This window comes from Belonocnema kinseyi, chromosome 5, assembly GCF_010883055.1.
Source record: "Belonocnema kinseyi isolate 2016_QV_RU_SX_M_011 chromosome 5, B_treatae_v1, whole genome shotgun sequence".
Classification (NCBI taxonomy): Eukaryota; Metazoa; Arthropoda; class Insecta; order Hymenoptera; family Cynipidae; genus Belonocnema; species Belonocnema kinseyi.
The window spans coordinates 135848793-135868168 of record NC_046661.1 but is presented as its reverse complement, the minus strand read 5'-3'; the positions used below and the strand labels follow the sequence as shown (position 1 = coordinate 135868168).

The 19376-nt window shown below is 29.4% G+C and overlaps 2 protein-coding genes across 2 annotated transcripts in view; one reads left to right on the top strand and one right to left on the bottom strand.

The window, feature by feature from the left end:
- The window catches only part of LOC117172296 (alpha-mannosidase 2), a 33893-nt gene extending 25957 nt beyond the window's left edge, over positions 1-7936 (bottom strand). The window contains exon 1 of the mRNA XM_033360058.1: positions 7437-7936. Within this exon, the coding sequence (XP_033215949.1) occupies positions 7437-7565 (129 nt within the window). The 5' untranslated portion in view covers positions 7566-7936. The remainder of the gene's footprint in view (positions 1-7436) is intronic.
- A 6441-nt stretch (positions 7937-14377) lies between these two features.
- The window catches only part of LOC117173199, a 15102-nt gene continuing 10103 nt past the window's right edge, over positions 14378-19376 (top strand). Inside the window, exons 1-2 of the mRNA XM_033361626.1 lie at positions 14378-14602; positions 17934-18492. Coding sequence (XP_033217517.1) covers positions 14540-14602; positions 17934-18492 — 622 coding nt within the window. The 5' untranslated portion in view covers positions 14378-14539. The remainder of the gene's footprint in view (positions 14603-17933; positions 18493-19376) is intronic.

The window sequence follows — 19376 nt, the reverse complement described above, 5'->3', positions numbered from 1 at the left end:
GGTTATGGCCTCCGTATTTTGGGATGCACATGGCATAATATTCGTGGACTATCTTGAAAAAGGTAAAATCATAACCGGAGCATACTATTCATCATTATTGGATCGATTAAAAATCCAAATCGCCGAAAAATAACCGCATTTATCATCACGACAATGCGCCTGTTCATTCATGCTTAGTTGTACAAGCAAAATTGCATGAAATCGGCTTCGAATTGGTTCCTCAGCCACCGTATTCACCAGACCTGGCCCCCAGCGACTATTACTTGTTCCCTAACCTGAAATGATGGCACACCCGTAAGCGTTTTTACTCAAATGAGGAGCTCATAGCTGAAACTGAGACGTCTTTTGGAGACCTTCCGATCGAGTACTTTTCGGACGGTATCAAAAAGTTAGAAAATCGTTAGACTCGCTGTATCCACCTAAAAAGAGAGTATGTTGAAAAATAAAACCGACTTTGGCCAAAAAAACGTCTCCGTGTTTCATTTTTCAGGGACTTATCAGACTGCCTAGTAAATAAAAGCACTAAAAAAGGTAGGTCTGGTCCTAAATTTTAATAATTTTGGAAACAGTTTTTTGTTGTAAATATATTTTTTTTCACATTTATGACAATTTAGAAGCAGTGCTTTTTATTCATGATCCCAAATTTTCAACTCGATGCGACGCTTCGTCTGCAAATAAGATAGGAAATAAAAAAAGTTCCGGTAGAGTAGAAATCTAATTACGTGACCCACTTGTCACATGACCTTAAGGGGACCTTCGAATATAGATGCAACTTTTTAGAGCCTCAATTTCACCCGTAAACGAAAAAAAAACTATTGACTGCAGGAACATGATATTTTAAAGAGATTTTTTTCTATAATGATGTTTACTACAAAATAAATGAATTTAAAAAATCTGTGTCAGTCTGAAGATCTCAGCTGTCACAGTGGACCATACAGTTTTGTGCATTCTCAATCAATTATGAATGTGAAAGTACAGTCGAACTTTGATTATCTGGCCTTCGATTATCCGAGGGTCCGCGTTATCCGAGACAACGGGACTCATCCAAGCACTCTCGGATAATACGGGGAATCATTAATAAAACAGATGAAGCTGCTACGCCCAATTCTGAATGCGCGCAGTAGTTTGCAATTATCAATAAATTAATAAAGATAAATTCACATTCGTAAGTTGTTTACTTTTATTTGTTTATATTTATTTTTTATTTAAAATATTTAAAAAATATGTAGATAACTCTTCCGAATGTTCTACTTCCGAACATTTTTTGAAGGTTAAAAATGCTGTATATGACAGTCCGTAATACTCAGAAAGCCCAACAATTGATCCTAATGACTTTTTTTTGATAAAAAGAAAATTATCAGAGTTATGACTTATAAAATTTTAAAAATCAATCTAAAATCAGTATGTCAAGCCAAACAACGGACCATATGAAAAATGTTAAAAACATTGCTTTTTGGAAGCCCTACAATATTATTATGACAACTTTCTGGATTTTCTTGAAAAATCGAAAATGCAAGTTTTGATCGCACAAAAACTAATTAACAAAAAAGATGAAATGGGAAAAATATGATCCCAAAAAATATCTACAAATTTGGACATAATCACTTCTTGATCGGACGCGTAGTTTTTGTTTTAATCGTGAAAAATAACTTTGAGTAAAAAATTTAATTTTTCGAGAAACGACACGCTACGAAAAAAAAATATTTTATAAAAATTGTGCACCGAAAATCATGAAGTAGTATAAACTATAAAGAGACCCGATTCCTGCAAAAGTTGGACGCGTGAATTCGGATTTAGTTTGTGTCGCTCGTAGCGCCTCTTGTGGAAAAATGTGAAACCCTTAAATGTTTACAGTATTTTGCATACGTGCCATCTTCATATATCGTATCTTCGTATATCGCTATAGTTCAAATTATTTTAAAAGTTATACTTCAGTTCTTTAAATTCGCGATTCTTCAATTTCAAATAAAATGGTTTCAATTTAAAGGTTTCAATTAGAAATGATACAATTTAGGACCTTTGCCAAAGAATATCTTTGCCCTTTCTGATCAAATTGTCCAATTTTCATAATTTAATCTGAAATTGTAAAATTTGGAACGCTTTTAATTGAAAATAATGCCAATTGCACAACTTGTACTTTAGGATTTTTCCGGAAGAGGCGCTATGAACGATGGGAGTGAGATTTCCTGATACTACTTCCTGCCTAAAACACGTCTACAAATTTCCTATGAATTACTGTTTTTTGGACGCGCAGTTCTAGTTTTAATGATATAAATGACAATAATAATAAAAATGAAACATTTATAAATAAACAAAAAAAGTATGAAAACAAATTCACATGTTTTCTATTTATTTGAAGGAAATTCAGAAAATAAATATACATTCACAAAGGTCTGTCAAAAATCGAGCGTTTTTCGAAGTTTCTCTAAAATTAAAAATGGAGTGTATTTTCTCGCTGTGTTTTTCGCAAGTTGGTATCCTATGCTACCTTTTGTTGAATAATTCCATATATAATTTTGAACATATACAATTATTTTTCTGACTGTGGAGCGTATAGAAATAATATGTTAACCATTTGTTTTTTAACAAACTGATTTTGTTTAAGCAAATATTTTTCCCAAAAATATTTTAAAATTCGTGTTTTATAAATTGTTACATTGACGCAAAATGCATCAATCTTTTTTTTTTTTTTTTTTTTTTTTTTTTTCTATTGAACTCACTCCGATTTTGCATTCAAGTCTTACTCGGGGGCCTCGGGGGGCTTTGGGGTAGCTGAATCCGAATCTGAAGTCAAAATTGAAAAACTCAAAATGGCGAATCCAATATGGTGGACGAAAATACAAAAACAGCTCGATTTGGATCAATCTCGGTACATACGGGTTTTTGGGGTCGCTCAGTCAGAATTTGAAGTCGAAATTCGAAAAACCTAAATTCCCAAAAAACCCGTGAGTACCAAGATTTATCCAAATCGAGCCGTGTTTTTTTTTGTTGTATTTTCGACCTGCATGTTGGATCTGCCATTTTGGATTTCTGAATTTTGACTTCATATTCGGACTCAGCGACTCCAAAACCCCCAGGATAGAAATTTTCGGAATAAAAAATTTTCCTGCCATTTTGGGCACTTTTTGTGGAATTCTCTCTGCCAACGAAGGGGTTAGAAAAATACATATTTGTTAAAAATTAGAAGTAGAGACTTGGGAATTGATTCTGGAATTAAAAGTGCAAAACATTTTTTGTTTACTTTTCCGAGTCCTCTATAGAACGACTTGCTTTTATTATGAAAAAGCCATGTTTTGCCATTTTTCGAACGAACTTTGCACAATTTTCAACTTTTCTTCTCAATTTTGTCTATCAAATGTAATAAAAAATTGTTGCTATCGATTTCAATAGTCATCCTATCAAGAATTTTATATAAATATTTTTGAAATAGGTCAAGCCGTTCTCGAGCTATCATGCACGACAGTTCGAGAAACGTCCTTTTGAGCAAAAAGCGTCTAAAGTTATCGTCATTCTTGACCGCCAATGACGATAAGAACCAGTTTAAAACCAAACAGTTGCATTCTGAACAAAAAAATATTTAATTTTTATCGAAAAAGTAATGCAATTTTTAAACAAAAAAATATATTTTTCAACAAAATAGTTGAACATTCAATCAAAGAATAATAATTTCAACCAAACTGCTGAATTTTCAAGCCAAAAGGATACATTTTAAATCAGCAAGATTGATTTTCTATCAAAAAATACAAACTTCCAGTTAAATATTTGATTTTAATTTCCAACTAAAAATACAATGTTCCAACGACCAGTAGAACAGTTAAATTTTCAGTTAAAAGAATTAATTTTCAACCAAAAACAAAATGAATATTCAACAAAATCAAGGTGACTTTTTTCATTAATTTTCGACTTCCCATTTTCTCCCTGTAAATATGCGTTATTTCTTCCGGGTATTTCGCACACATATATACATATTATTTCGCATAGATATTTCTATTTTATAATTAAAAAATATGCAAATTTAAAATCCTTTATTAAACCAATTTTTTTTAAAAACAAGGTTTAACATTTTTTTCAAACTATAATTAATAATTTTTAACTTCAAAAATTTGAAATTTAAAATAAATATACGAACGATTGGAGAACCGCGAAACTAGTGTGATTTTAGATCAAAATTTCGGAAATAGGACAATTTAAAAAGGTGAAAATTGAATATTTTAAGGTTCAAATATTGGTAATTGGAAAATTTAATATTCAGAGGAATGTAAATTTTGTTGTTTATAATTAAAAGCGCGTAAAATTAAATAATTAAAGATTAAAAACTTTCCGATTTGAATAATTTGAATTCAAATTGAATAAAATTTCACAATTTATTATTGAAAAATAAATCGAATCATTCAAAGTCAAATCTTTTGAAATTGTAAGATTTTAACTTGTTATAAAATAATAAAATTATAATTTAACATTAAAGCTGAGTGAACCAATTTTTCTTAAATAAAAAAATAAATTGAATTGTTCTAAATAAAATTGAGAGGAATTAAAATTGTATTCTTTATAATTAAAAACGATTAGAATTAAATAATTGAAGATCGAAAACTTTTGGATTTAAAGAATTTTTAATTCAAATCGATTAAAATTGCACAATTTAATATTAAAAACTAAATCTAAGCTTCTAAAATTCTAAAATTAAAAATTTTCATTGAATAATAAAATTGTAATTTAGCATTAAAGTTAATCAAACAAATTTTTCTGAAATGAAAAAATTAATTGCATCATTTAAAAAAAAAATTGAAAAATAAATAGGAATAAAACGGGAAACCTTAAAAATGAAAATATTTCCACTCCAGAACGTTAAAACTTGGACAAAAAGAGAATTTTATTTAAAACTGAAAAAAATTATACACTAAAAATAGTAATATTAAAACTTTTTACACTCAAACCTTTTGCAAATTGCGATTATTTGAAGTAAATTTAAATCACTGGAAAATTAATATATTTTAAATTGCAAATTATACTCTCCAAAATTTAATTCTCATTGCAAAATTAGAGCCTATGTAGGGGAAAAATTACGACAATAGTCCATTTACTGATGTACCAATTTCAGATGGTTGAATTTTTAAACTTTTTAAATTAAAATCTCAAGTTGGTCCAATACTTAAAGTGAATATTGACGAAAATCGCTGTTACTATCTTCAAGTATAGATTGAAAATTAGGCTAGAAGAAAAATACAACAAACAAACAACTTCTTTTCCATACAAAGGGTGTTTTTATTGTCAAAACAAGCGAGGAAATCACGAAATTATTAATTATTGCAGCAATAAAGAACATTTAGATGAACAAATAAGGAAATTAGGGCACGTCATTTGCGTTTTTCTATCGTTATTTAGTGGAACAGCACCTGTTCCACCTGACTTTTTTGTCACATCTGAAGCTTATTGGAATAGGTGCTACGGAAAACAAGAATGTTGAACCCAGAAATATGAATTTTTCACAAACAAGTCAATTGCCTGAAAAAATTCTTGAATCATTCAGCTAAAAAGTCCACTCTTCTAACCAAATTTTTAACCAAAAAGATGTTAATATCATATTAAATTAATTTTTAAAGAAAAAGACAGCCTTCTAACAAAAAATTAAATAATTCAATTTTCAGTCAAAATAACTCATTTTCGACAATAAGAAAACAACAATTTTTCAACAAATTAGTTGAATTTTCAATAAACAAAAGATAGGTTCTAAAGGAAATGTGGGACAGTTGATATTTCATGTAAGTAAAGACGTTTATTTAAAATTTAAAAAAAGCAGCTTGCATTTTTAAAGCAAAAAGGCGTGTTTTTAATAAAACAGTTGAATGTTCAAACAAAAAAGATTTTCTTTATATCAATAATGAAAATAAAAATGCATGCAAAAAGTTTTAATTTTCAACAAAAAATGGGAAAGTGAAATTTCTAGTTAATTAATTAACTTTAATTAATTAACATTAACTAACAAAAAATTAATTCTCCAGAAAATAGTTACATTTTCTACAAGTCAGCTCAATCTTGAACAAAAATTGTATATCTTTAATTGAAACCAATTTTTTTTAAAAAGTATTTCCACACTCAACGAAGAAGTTGTATTTTGAACCGAACACAATTTTAATTCTAAATAAAAAGCGGCTGGATTAAAAAAACATAAAATTGTTCACAAAATATTAAAATCTTCAACCAAACCGGTTGAATTTTTGACCAAAAAGGATGAAATTCCTACCAAAAGAGATGAATTTTCAAACATAACTGGAAAAGTTACATTTACAGTAGAAAGAACAAATTTTAAGCAAAAAATGAATTTTTAGCAAAATAATTGAGGGCTCAACTAAAGCAGATTATTTTCACACAAAAATACATAAAATTTCTCCCAAACGAGATACATTTTCAAAGCAAAAAGACAAATTTTCGTTATTAAAAATTAATTATAAATCAAAGAGATTTCTGAGGCGAGTTTTTTTTTTACAAATAGTTGAATGTTCAAAGCACAAATGAAACAGTTATAGTTTCAGTCAGAAAAATTTGTTAACAAATTTTTTGAATGAAAATAATTAAATTTGCAATAAAAAAAGTTCTAAACAAAAACTGTGCTAGTTGAAATTTTAACAAACTAATATTTTAGCTTTGAAATCAAAATAGTTACATTCAACCGAAAAAAGGTAAATTTAAAAAAAAGATTGAATTAACAAAACAGTTGAATTTTGAACCACAATGATTAAATTTCTACAGAGAAAGATTTTTCAGTCAAACAACAAAAAATTTCCGTACAACTATATAATGTTCAAAAGAAACAGGAATTTTCTACAGAAAAGTTTAATTTGAAACTGAAAAAGACGAGGTTTTAAGAAAACAGTTGAATTTACAACGAAAAATATGACCTTTTAACAAAAGAATTAATATTTTAAGAAATTCAATAAACTCTCAAATAAATAATAAAATGTCAAACCAAGATGATGAAATCATATCGAAAAATATGAGAGTGTATTTACAACCAATTAGAGTTGAACTATCTTAATGAGTTTGATTGAATTAGTACACATTTGACAGCAGACAGCGATAAAATTTAATTATTCGCCTAATGAGTAGTGTGCAAATATTTACCTAAAAATTGTCTCGTTTACTTTATCACACATAGCAGATCAGAATCTTCAGATTTTATGGTAATTTAGAACAAAGATGATCATAAATTATACATGGAACTACGAAGATTTTTATGCCACAAATAATTCATCTTTTAAATTAAATTTCGCAATAAGAAAGACCTTCTTATCTTTGTAAAGGCAAACGTTTTTAAATTGCGACGAAAAAAAATTGGGAGGCTAATTTAAACTCGCTGAAAAACAATTAAAAAAAAAAAAAGCAAAGAAACTCGAAAAAATGACGAAGCAATAATGTATAAAATCACTGAAATCACTTACATCTTTGACAGAAGTCCTAACATTGTGTCCAAGGGGGAAGAGAGTGACGTCTAGCATCAAATAAATCATAACACAACATGCCAGAATCAGACCAGCTCCGAGAGCTGCAACCGCTTTTCTAGTCTTCATTTTCACTTTTTTCTCAACAGATTATTTCTTCTTTCCAGTTTACTAACATCGAACGTGAGAACAAGCAATAGAACTCCTTCTTTCCCGGCTATATTTGCTATATCTGCGACAACAATCGCAATTTAAGCTTCAAAAACTCAAGTATACAACTCGAAATTAACCTTTTTTCCGAGACACTCTGACATTTCGTGTCGATTTTCCTCCAATTCAATTTTTTGAATACTCCTAATTTACGATCGAGTTATTAAACTCAGCGAGACATTATTTGTTAGCACTCTTCACGTTGTATTCCTTTCCCCCCGAGAACTGACGTGAGTTGACACTCACTTGACGTCTGCCAAAGACTGCCAAAGACTGCGCTGTAGACTGTATGTCAACGTCTTTTCGTGAATCACCTTCTGTGATCCCAACTTTGACAGGTAGGCGCACTACGCTTGCGCTAGAACGCTTCATAGGAAAACGACGCGACAACCCGTTACCATGGTGTCACGTCCAGGCCCAGTTCAGAGCCCTCTTTGATTTTCGTCTTTAACTAATATTCACCTCCATGTTGCTTCTGCATTTGAATTTAAATTTTATCTTATTGAATTGTAATTTGTTTGTCCGTTGCTGCCACTGAGTGAAAAATCACTGCCTGAAATCTGAAGATGCTGAGGAAAAATATAATATTAATTGGACCGAAGGAACTGAATGGAGCCTCAACAAAGTACCCGTAAAGACCCCATTGGGTCCCCATTCGGTTCCTTTTTTAAAAACTCGAAAAAATAGCAAAATCAACTTTTAAATTGTTGAAATTCCGATTCTACGTTAAAATTCCCTATAGAAGGTCACGGAATAATCGCTATAGTTTTTTTTGCAAGGGTAAAAAGTTTTAAAAAAGTATAAGACCTTCTATTGGGAATTTTAACGTAGAATCCGAATTTCAACAATTTAAAAGTTGATTTTGCTGTTTTTTCAAGTTTTTAAAAAAAGGAACTGAATCGGGACCCAATGGGGTCTTTACGGGTACTTTGCAGAGGCTCCATTCGGTCCCTTCGGTCCGCCAGGATACAAGTTTGCAAAAACTAAAACCGATACAATTCGACCGACGCTCAAACAAATTCTTCCTTTAGATACTAATTCTGACCCCTTTTATAGACTCGCTACTTCCAATTATTTTTATTGATCGAAAAAAAAACAATGGTCTTTTAGTCATGGGTTTAACCATCGCATGTACATTAAAATTCGCCTAGAATATTCTCCGCTTTGAGAACCATCGACTTTCAGTAGAACTTAACACTTAGGAATTCATTGAGAATATTCTCCCCTTTTTACAAGTGGTTTTCCGGTTAAATCCCACGCATAGAATAACTGAGTCAGTTCCTATGATTTCAGGGCACCCGCGCAAACAGCCCCCAACCGTAAAGTGAGTCATTCCCATCTTCCAACTTAAATCCATTAGACCTACTTCCCTTTTGAAAATATTCATTAACCTATAGTTGAAAATATCACCCACGTGCCAACTTCCGCATTCTTACTTTTAGAAATTCAAGTTACCCTTACTTATGTTTCCTACATCCTTTTATAATTCTTAATTTATTACTTTCTTTTTGGTCTTTATATTCCGAATGAATCACCCTTTTTAAGTGTTTCGTTTATCGCCTTGGTTTCAACCTAACATCCCTAATGAGTGACTTTTAATTTTAGACTTCTAGAAAGTTACAAAAATTTAATTCAAATAAGATTTTACTCAACTCATATTTTGAATTTTCCACGTGTTTCAAAGATTCCTAGGATAAAGTAATCCCCCATACTTCGATCATGGTCATTCCTAGTTTCAAAAATGATACTCCGTCACAATAGCAATAATAAGGCACGCCTTGTTCCTCTCAGGGTACTTTTTCACGGAGGCCTGTTTTGAATTGATCCTGAAATTAATATTTTTCATAGGATTAATTTCTAGCTACTTTTTTGGTTTATGGCAGATTTGATTGGCAGAGAACCTAGATACGAACTCGATGTCTCAAATTAATTCAACAATTAATTCAACATAGAACTCCGTGAAGAAGTACCCTTAGAGATCCTCAGGGAGAGTTGAGACACGTTTTCTCCGCTAATAGTCGCCGCTGTACCGGAGCTTTGACATTTTCATGAGCCGCGAAAGATGGGAACAGTTTTATTTTTTATTAATTCTTTTGTTTATGAAAATTTTGAAGTATATGTTTTTCAAAGTGAATTATATATTTTCCCTAACCTTAATAACTAACCTTCCCAAAAATGTATAACCTTCTTGTTTGATTGTAGTCTCCATTATATATTATATCATCTTGAAAATAAAACGGTGATTTGAAAATAGCGCCAACTCATGCCAATAGAAACGCATAAAAGTTTACCTAGTTCCGCTACAGCGGCACCAATCAGATTTGGAGTACCCCGTGTCTCAACTCTTCCTTGTGGATCTCTTAGATCTCTTCCTCTAACGCAAGACTGGTGCAAGCGCAGTACCTCTACATGCCAAAGTTGGAGTTACTGACTCACATTAGTGGAGACGATCTTTTGCACACCTTCAACCCCTACTCTTTAGCCCAGGCAGCCGTTTTCGCACACGCACACCGTGTGCAACTCTCAGTCCAGCGTCCAGCTCGAAATGAGTTGTGTGCCCCAATATCTTCATTTTATATGTTCGCGTATATTCATTTTCAATAAAAAATGGATTCACAAAAAAAGAAGAGGAATTCTGTAAAAATAAAGTTTCAGTGCAAATGCTGCAACGAAGTATAACCTATATTCCTATGAAATCACATCAGAGAGATCCATGCTCCAACAGTTCCAGAGAAAACAGAATTGAAATTATGTTTAATGTACAAAAATGCAATTGTCTAGTTAAAAATTAACTGTTCTTATTGAAAATTCATCTGTTCTTACACAAATTCGTACCTTCTTCATCATTTTATTTTAAAATATTTTTTTTTCTTCGAAAATTTAACTATTCTGTTGAATATCCGTTTCTTTTTATGTTTAAAATTAATTTGTTCAACTGACTATTCCATTTCTTGGCGAAAATTCAATATTTCTTTATATAAATTTAATATTTTTGTATAAAAAGCAAACAATTAAATAAAGAATTAACCTGTTACGGTTGAAAATGAACTTTTTTGTTGAGAATTCATATTTTTCAGTTGAAAATTCACCTCTTTTGTAGTAAATTTTCTTACTTTCTTCTCGAAAATTAAACAATCTGTTAAAAAATTAAACTATTTGTTCTAAACTTCAATTACTTTGTTAAAAATTCATTTCTTTCGTTGAAAATTTTATTATTTCATTTTTTGTCGAAAATTTATCGTTTCTAGTTAAAAATCCATGTGTTCTTTTAAAAATTTGTCTTTTTGGCACAAAATACTAATTTTCTTAGTTCAAACTTAAATTCCTTTGTTGACAATTTATGTATTTAAAAAATTCGTGTATGGTAGCAAATCATTTTTATACTTTTTCCTTGTTAAAATTCAACTTTTAGAAACTGGTTTAAAATTAAACTATTTTGTTGAAAGTAAATATGAGCTCGATTGTATCAAATGTTAAATCAATTATCTAAAATTACGTGATATAATGGATAACAATGTAGAACTTTAGGCTTGATGTTATATTGATTTTTATTAATAATTAACATCTGACTAGTATTGCCATGAGTTTGACATCATATGAGAACAAAAAATTGTAACTTCTCAATCAAATATGACAAAAATAAAAATCTGATAGAAGCGGAGTTTTTATGTTTATAACCTTTCTCAAGTCAAGAAAATAATGACACTCGTCACATTAGTGGAGAAATCCGTGATGTGGGCACACTGAGGGCCAAGCTATTAAAAATAGTGCGGCATCTCACTCGCTCACCTTTAATAAGTTCCAAGAACTAAAAAAATGCCATTAGTTAAGAAGAGATAGAGATCTCACTGTCTCTTTTTGACCGATGGTATATTTTTTAGTTCTTGGAACTTATTGTAGGCTCGCTATTGATTTTCCGCAACTAATGGGAAGTTCACCACTCACCAGCGTGCGCAATCTGTTCGGGTCTAAATTCTGCGAAAATTTAAATTCAATCATTCAAAAATATCTTTTTTATGCAAATTATTAATAAACGTTTATAGTTAATTTGCACAATAAAGGAAAAGAGTAGGGCATTCAATTTAAATAGAAAGAATTTGAAATAAAAAATTAAAAGTACGCGTTTTGATAATATTTCCTATTTTCTTTATCACATAGTAGAATTGTTAACTAATAAAGATAAATTTTGAACAAAAAATCACATAGTTCAATTTTCAACTCAAAATAAAATACAAAGATTTTTCACAGTGTTCCGTGCTTTACGGTAATCGCTAAGTCACGGGATAATCTTTCTGCTCATGCTCTGCGAGTTTAGCGTTAGGGTACCTTTTCACAGAGGTTGAATTTGAATAAACTGAAGAATTAATTTGACACTGTCAGTTCGTATCTAGGTTATCATTCAATCAAATTTGCCATAAACCCACAAAGTGGCTAGAAATGAATCCTATAAAAAATATTAATTCCACGATTAATTCAAAACAGGCCTCCGTAAAAAGGTACCCTTATTGTTTGGCGCTCAGCGTGAGGACATCTTGTATTTCTCTGACTCAACCTGAAGTACCTAATTACGCGTGAACAATACCACAAATTAACCGGAAATTATCATCATTTGCTGTAAAGAGCGGTAATTCTTTAATTTCTTGCAGAAAAAAGGGGTTTCAGAGTCAAATATTTTATTTACATAATAAATTAGACAATCTGCATCTGAATTATACAACGTGTATACCGCATGATATAAAATTTTCTGTTGAAGTATTAACCTTTAAAGTTGCAGAATTAGTACGGCGAAAAATGACCAATACCCATCTATAAGAAACTTTGACAAAAATCTTTAAATTTGAAAAAAATTTTAATTTTTAAAACGCTCTAAATTTTTTTATTTTGGTTGGAAATATCTGATAAACGAACTTAATCTTGATTTTGAGAACCTTAAGAATTGTATCAAAGGCTGACTTGATTGGACAAATCCTTCAAAAGTTAGCGTGGCTACAACATTCAGGATTCAATTTTGTCTACAAAAAAAATGAATTTGTAACAAATTGGTTGAAATTCTTACCAAAAAGATACACTTTTTACCAAAAAAGACAAATCTCTAACAAAATGTATGAATTTTTAACAAGAAAGATAAATTTTCTACCAAAAAAAAAAAAAAGATTTTCAATGAAAATAATATATTTTACCCCAAAAACTGAATTTTTAACCAAATAGTTGAATATCAAACGAAGAAGACTTTTTTCTATCAGACAAATTTTCAACAAACTAAATACATTTCCAGTTACAGAAATAAATTTTTGACGAAAATGATTACTCTTTTACCGAACAAAATTAATTTTCTAAGCAAACATTCATATTCTACGAAACAAAACAAAATTAACTTTTGACCAAATACATTCATTGTCAATCAAATGATTAACTTTTGTATGTAAAAAAGATAACTTTTTAACCAAAAACTGAATAGACTAAGAAGATTAATTTTCTATAAAAATAGACGAATTTTCAAGCAAGAAGATTAAGTTTCAACAATAAACATTAATTTTCTACAAAATACGCGAGTTTTTAACTAAATAGTTGAAATTCCAACTAAAAGATGATTAATTTTCAACAAAAATGGAACATGTTAATTTTCAGTTATGGAAATTATTTTAAAACATGAAACAAAGAATTTCCAACAAAATAGTTCAGTTTTTAACAAACAAATAGAATAAGTTTTATTCAGAAATAGAAATTTCAGCAAAATAGTTGAATTTCCAACCGAAAAAATAAATTTTTAATCAAGAATAGTAATGTTTCAACAAAAAAGTGGCATTTTCCACTAAATACGTATATGAATTTTTCACAAAATAGTTTAATTTTCAAATGGGAAATTTTAAATCAAACATAAAATAGTTAAAAATTCAGTAAAAAAATGTTTTCAAACAAAACAAGACGAATTTTTAACAAAATAAATCAATCTTCAACAAAAGAAATACATTTTTAATGAAAATGACGTACCTTTCACCCAAGAAAATGAATTTTCAGCTACTAACCTTAATCTTTCACCAAAAAAATTAACTTTGGACAAAATACATTAATTTTTAACCAAATAATTGAACTTTCAACTATAAAAGATCACTTTTCAACTAAATTTCGAATGATTAAATAAAAATTTTAAAAATTACTTTTCAATCAAACAAAGAACGAGTTTTCAACGAAATATTGTAACTAAGGAGAGTTATTTTCCACCAAAAAACACTAAATTTAACAAAATACAAGAATGATAAAAAGATATTTCGGGTTCCAATCGTGTTCAAAACTACGAATTTTTTCGGATCTTCCTTGCTAAATTTCAATTGAAAAAATTATTTCTTAACCCAAAAAACAAGATTTTAACAAAATAGTTAAATTTTCCTAACAAGGTTAATTGTGTCTACAAAAGACGTATTTTAATACAAATACCTTAATTTTCAAGTAACAACACTAACTTTTAAACACCAAATGGAATAGCTTCCTTCTCAATGTTTCTATTTTCATATATTTCATAAAATCTGATATATTTATTTTTAATTTTATCTTCTTCCTCATTTTATTCTTCAAAATTGTAAATTTATTTGTAAAATTTGGTTTAAAAATTGCGCGCCTTTCATCACTTTTGGTTCCGGTTTAATCGTAGCCAATCAAAACAGTGGGAAGCTGTGGCAGAACTCTGCAGAGGATCTCTGAGTTACATCAGTCAACCTGTCACGTCATTTTTCGTATTGTCAGCTGTTGTGGGCTGAGCTGAGCCAGTGAGCTGAGCTGTCACAATCATGAATAATCTCATGAAAATCAGAATGTTTACAAATTCCGAGAAGGAAAACATTAATTAAATTTCGTTCACTATTCATAAGAAAGACAAGTAATAAATTAATGAAAAAATGGAGAGCGAAGGATCGGTTTTGATACAAAATGAAGGGTTACAGGTTGCACAAGAAATACAGGTATTTTAAGGATTTTTATTTATTTACTTTCTTAGTTTTTTTATATAAAAGCAAAAAAAGTGCAACAACTAACATTGTCCTTTTATTACCTTGCTCAAAATGGAATAGAAATTTTATTAAAACAGCTTATAATGGTATGTAATATCAGTTTTAACCATTCTAACCTAAAAGTTTATTATTGTCATCAAGATCATTATTATCATTTCTGATCATCATAGAAAAGGTAATTGCTACTATTAGAGTAATTAAATTAAAAGAATTGTGGGTATTTCAAAGCTTATTGCAACTAAACGTGTGGAAAAGGATTAGATTTTATAGTTCTTAAACTCAATTGGTCAGCAATTTATTTCAATTAAAATGATTAAAATCAATTGATTTGGAACGAAGCACTTACTCGAGTTGAACATACAATTTTTAACGATGCCACTTAATTCTTTTTCTTTTTATTTAAGAATTTATCCCAGCGCAACGTAACCTCAAATTTAAAAGGCAATTACAAAATTACAAAAACAATTTTTGTAAAATTTCCTAAATTACAGAATCAAAGTTTTATCGTTTAATATATTAAAAACTAGTTTGGGTCACCAATTTTTATAAAGACAGGAAAACGAACACGCGTGCACTTATTATTTTTGTTGTTTCGCGAGATTTCTGAATTAAAATACGAGTATAAAAAATTTGATGTCATGTTATATATTACCAAAAAAAAGAGAATAATATTTTTGACAATTGATATCATAAATTTAAAAATGATATATAATATTTTTGCACAGCATATAGACATTTTTATTAAAAAATACAAATTTTCAACGAAAAACACTAACCTAACCTAAAGTTGTTGAAAAGGGAAAGTGTCATTTTTGATGTGCAATGATTTTTGTTTAAAATAAAAAAAATCAACAAACCGAAGTTGTTAAAAAATTGCAAATCTTCTTTAAAATCTGTGTTCTTTGAAATTGTTTCGAAATTTGTCCAAATTATAATGATTATTATTCAAAAACACGAATACTGATAAAATACGATATTTCTTAAGCTTTTGAGCATTATTATTTTTAACGAAAAGGACTGGTTTTAAATCTAAAAATTTTTGTTTGAAAATACCAATAGCGGATAAAACACACCAAAATATCCTAAATTTGCTGAAGATAATAAATATTCTTTGGAATCTAATAATGTTGTATTAAAAATACAAATAAATTTTTATGACAAACTCTAACATGACATAACAGAAAATAAAATTTTCAAAGTTTTAAAATCTTGTTCTAACTATAATGATTTTTATTTTAAAATACCATTTTTTTATGTAAAGCTTTAAGACGACCCAGATTTTGTTAAAAAAAATTAACTAGCTCTAAAATCTATTAATTTTTGGTTATAAAATCCGATTTTCTGCGCAAAACGTTAATGTTACGTGAAAGTGTTCAAAGTGTGTAATGATTTTTGTTTTAGAATATCAGATTTTGGTATGTGAAGGAAACATAACCTAAATTTGTTAAAAATGATGAATTTTCTTTAAAACCTTGTTTTTTTTTTATTAAAAATAAAAATTTTCCACGAAAAATACTAAAATAATTTAAAATTTTCAAAAGATCCTAAATCTTGTTTATATTATCAAGATTTTTGTTTCAAAATGCCAGTTTTTCGTGAAAAAGTATAACATAAACTTAAATTGTAAAAATTATGAACCTTCAAAATTGAATCGTTCTTTTTTTAAAACCATTTTCCGGTGAAAAACATTAAAATAAGCTGTAACTATTTTCAAATTACAAAGCTTCTTCCAGCTGTAATGATTTCTGTTTTGATATAATAAATTGTTGTGTATGCCGTAAATATAACCTAAAATTGTTAAAAGTCTTCAATTTTTGCATTTAAAAAATACCAATATACGACGAAAAACACTAAAATAATTTAAAAAATGTTGAAATATTCTAAATCTTGTTCAAACTATAATAATTTATATTTTAAAATACTAGTTTTTGATGTCAAGCGTTGAGATAATCTGAAATTTCTTGTAATTGGAAAGCTTTAAAACTCGAAGGATTTTTGTTTGTAAAAACTGTTTTTATGTGGAAAAAGTTAACATAACCAGGAAGTGTTGAAAAATTGAAAATCTGTCATGATTTTTGTTTTAAAATAACAAATTTGGGCGTGTAAATCAATCATAACCTAAAATTGTTAAAAATAATGCATTTTCTGGAAAGCTTAATTTTTTGAAAATTAAAATTTACGACAAAAAACAGTAAGATAATTCAAAGTTCCTAAAAGATTCTGAATCTTGCTGAAATTATAATGATTTTTGTAATAAAGTACCAATCATTGGTGTGAAAGGCACACGTAACCTAAAATTGTTTTTAAAAAACTTTTAAGACTAAATAATTTTTGAATAAAAGTGTCAATTTCCGTTAAAGTTCGCAAAAAAATTCCCCAAAAATCGTAAATTCTTGTTTAAAAATAATAACTTCGGGCGAAAAACTAACGCATCTTATCATTTTTAATAATTTTGAGAATTTTTTTTATTCTATAATTTTAATTTAAAACAGTCTTTTAAAATGTTAGTTTCCAGAAAAAAAAGCATTGTCATACAATAAAATTATACAGACTATTCTTCAGACATTCAAAGGCATATATAAACCACTCTCGTATAGGACGTTTGAACCTGTTACTCATAACAATCCCGTTTCCAATTTCCAAATATTTCATACAATTTTAGTAGAATATTACGATCGCGTTTCCAATTTCCAAGTATTTCATACACATTCCAGTTGAATATTAGAACGCCTTTCCCCTTCTCCAATATCCAAGCGTCTACTCGTATAACCGTGGCCATCAAATGTTATCATCTATATTTGAAACTCATGTAGGTACACTATATATCTACCTCCCCTATAAATTTGATCGTGTTTCCACGCTTGGTTGATCAGTCAAATTATTTACCGTTTTTTTTCATTCTTCTTTCCCATTTCGCTAATTTCATAGGCTTAATTTAACCACGGTAAAAGAATAAAAAACGAGAATGTTTCTCAATTCGAATAATGTTTTTAATTATTTATTTTAATGAAAGATATTATTTGTAGATATGAAACGATTTCAAGTAGTGAAAAGTCAATTTGGTTTTGAACAATAATTAGGAGATTTTCGGCACAATTATTACTTTCTTTTTTGAAAATAGTTATATAGATATAGTTTTTTCTTTTTACTTACGTCGCAGAGAAAAGTTTGAGGTTATGTGACGCGGTATGAATGATCCTTAAACTGCCTGAAATGTAAAAAAAAAAGAGTTGTTTTCTCTGCGGAGAAAAGTAATGAGGGTATCCTTATATTTAATTGGCAGACGTCCCTCGCTCGATTCCTGGAACAAAGTTTGCAGTCATATGAAGCGAAAAAAGTTCCGTTCGGTCGAATGGAGCCCTTTGACGAGAAAGTCGAATCCTGGAGAAATTACGTCGAAAGATTTGAGCTCTTCTGCGAGGCGAATGACGTTCCAGCTGAAAAAAAGGCAATAGTCTTTTTCACAGTGATGGGTTCCAAGTGGTACAACACATTCCGAGATGTCTGCGTCCCGGAAAAGCCCCGAAGCCAGACTTTTGAGAAAACAGTTGAAATTATTGGACAGTATTTGGAGCCAAAGCCGCCGAACGTTAACACGGAACGGTTAAAATTTGGAAACTGCCATCAAGGGAACGGCGACCTGAAGGATTTCATTGAGCGGCTGAAATCCCTGGCGATCAAGTGCGACTATGCAGAAGAGCTCAAGACTAGACTGTTGGACCAATTTTTGCTTGGACTCAACTCGGAGAGGATAAGAAAAAGACTTTTGATCGAGAGGACGTTGAACTGGGAGAAAGCTATCAAAATCGCCGCGAGTATGGATGACGAAAGGATTACTGAAGGTTAATATTTCCTTATTTATTTATTTATTTATTTATTTACATGTCACATAGATTTGTCCCTATATCATCTATTTTTTTATTTCCTTAAGGTTCCCTATTTTGAAAATTTGTTGCTAAATAGTCCCCTGTTTTCAAGATTTCGTGCTTAAAGTTCCCTATTTTAAAGATTTGTTTGTTCAATTGTCCTATTTTAAAAATATTTGGTGCTTAAGATCCAGTATTTTTAAGATTTGGTGCATAAAGTCCACTATTTTCAAGATTTTGTCATTATACTATCCTGTTTTTCAACATCTACGTGTTGTAGAGTATTTAAAAATAATATAAGAGATTTAAATAAATTTCAAAAAGTTTAATCTGTTTTTTTTTATGTTTGAAGAAATCCTTAGAGATAAAAAAAATTCAAAATAATTCACGGCATTTTAAGAGATTCGTTGGGATTAATTTACTGCAGACCTATGCGATTTGATAAAATCTTCAACGACTTTAAAGCTTTAAAAAATTGAACAGGATTTGAAAGATTTCAGGAATCTTATAACTTTCAAGGGATTTTATGCTGTTTTAAAAAATTCTGAAGAATTTAACAAGATTTCAAATTGTTTGAGAGATTTTCAAAGAATTTAGTAGATTTTCGAAAATTTCAAAGGAATATGGTACTTAAGATTTGCAAAGATTTCAAGGGATCTAAGCGGATTTTTAGAGAACTTTAGGAAACAAATGAAAGGGACTTCTAGGGATTCACACTATTTTGCTATTATTTTTCAAAATTTGTGCCATTATTTTAACTATTTTAAATTACTTAAATAAGTTCAAGTCTTTTTATATGTATGTGTCATCTTCTTGCAAGTTTTCTGCATGTCCATCTTAGTTTATTTTAAAGAAAAGTT